The sequence below is a fragment of the Bison bison genome, unplaced genomic scaffold (genome assembly GCF_000754665.1).
Source record: "Bison bison bison isolate TAMUID 2011002044 unplaced genomic scaffold, Bison_UMD1.0 scf7180017864375, whole genome shotgun sequence".
Taxonomy (NCBI): Eukaryota; Metazoa; Chordata; class Mammalia; order Artiodactyla; family Bovidae; genus Bison; species Bison bison.
In genome coordinates, this window is record NW_011494947.1 from 2,515,144 (window position 1) to 2,515,822 (window position 679).

The 679-nt window shown below is 69.2% G+C and overlaps 1 protein-coding gene across 1 annotated transcript in view; it reads left to right on the top strand.

The window, feature by feature from the left end:
- Positions 1–679, top strand: part of FIBCD1 (fibrinogen C domain containing 1) — a 34,312-nt gene that overhangs the window by 33,289 nt on the left and 344 nt on the right. The window contains exon 13 of the mRNA XM_010856946.1: positions 198–285. Within this exon, the coding sequence (XP_010855248.1) occupies positions 198–285 (88 nt within the window). The remainder of the gene's footprint in view (positions 1–197; positions 286–679) is intronic.

The following is a 679-nucleotide window of genomic DNA, read 5'->3' on the forward strand; positions in this document are numbered from 1 at the left end:
GGCTGCCTGACTGTCCACACGAGGGACAAGCCCAGCCCAGGACGGGTGCCCGTGGGGCCCGTGTGCACTGGCCACGTCGGCCCGCTGCTGTACCCCCAGGCTGCCTGACTGTCCACACGAGGGACAAGCCCAGCCCAGGACGGGTGCCCGTGGGGCCCGTGTGCACTGGCCACGTCGGCCCGCTGCTGTACCCCCAGGCTGCCTGACTGTCCACACGAGGGACAAGCCCAGCCCAGGACGGGTGCCCGTGGGGCCCGTGTGCACTGGCCACGTCGGCCCGCTGCTGTACCCCCAGGCTGCCTGACTGTCCACACGAGGGACAAGCCCAGCCCAGGACGGGTGCCCGTGGGGCCCGTGTGCACTTGGCGTCACGTGTGGTCCTGTCTCCAATAAAAAGTCTCGTGGTGACCGACTCGCGCCTCCGCCTCCCGCCTGCTCGGTGCCCCACAGGGTGGGTCAGACACCCCAGGGTGCCAGGACCGCCTTGTGCACACTCCCCAGCATGGCTGTTTTGACATGGGCAACCCCTGTTCCCCAGACAGCTCTGTACCCCCAGGAACCGCACGAGACCCTGGGCAGAACCGGCCCCACTCCTGGCCAGCAGCCTGGGCATCGGGGTGGGAGAGGGGAGGCCTTCTCCCCTCAAGAGTGCACCTCCCGGGGCTGAAACTGGGCCCTT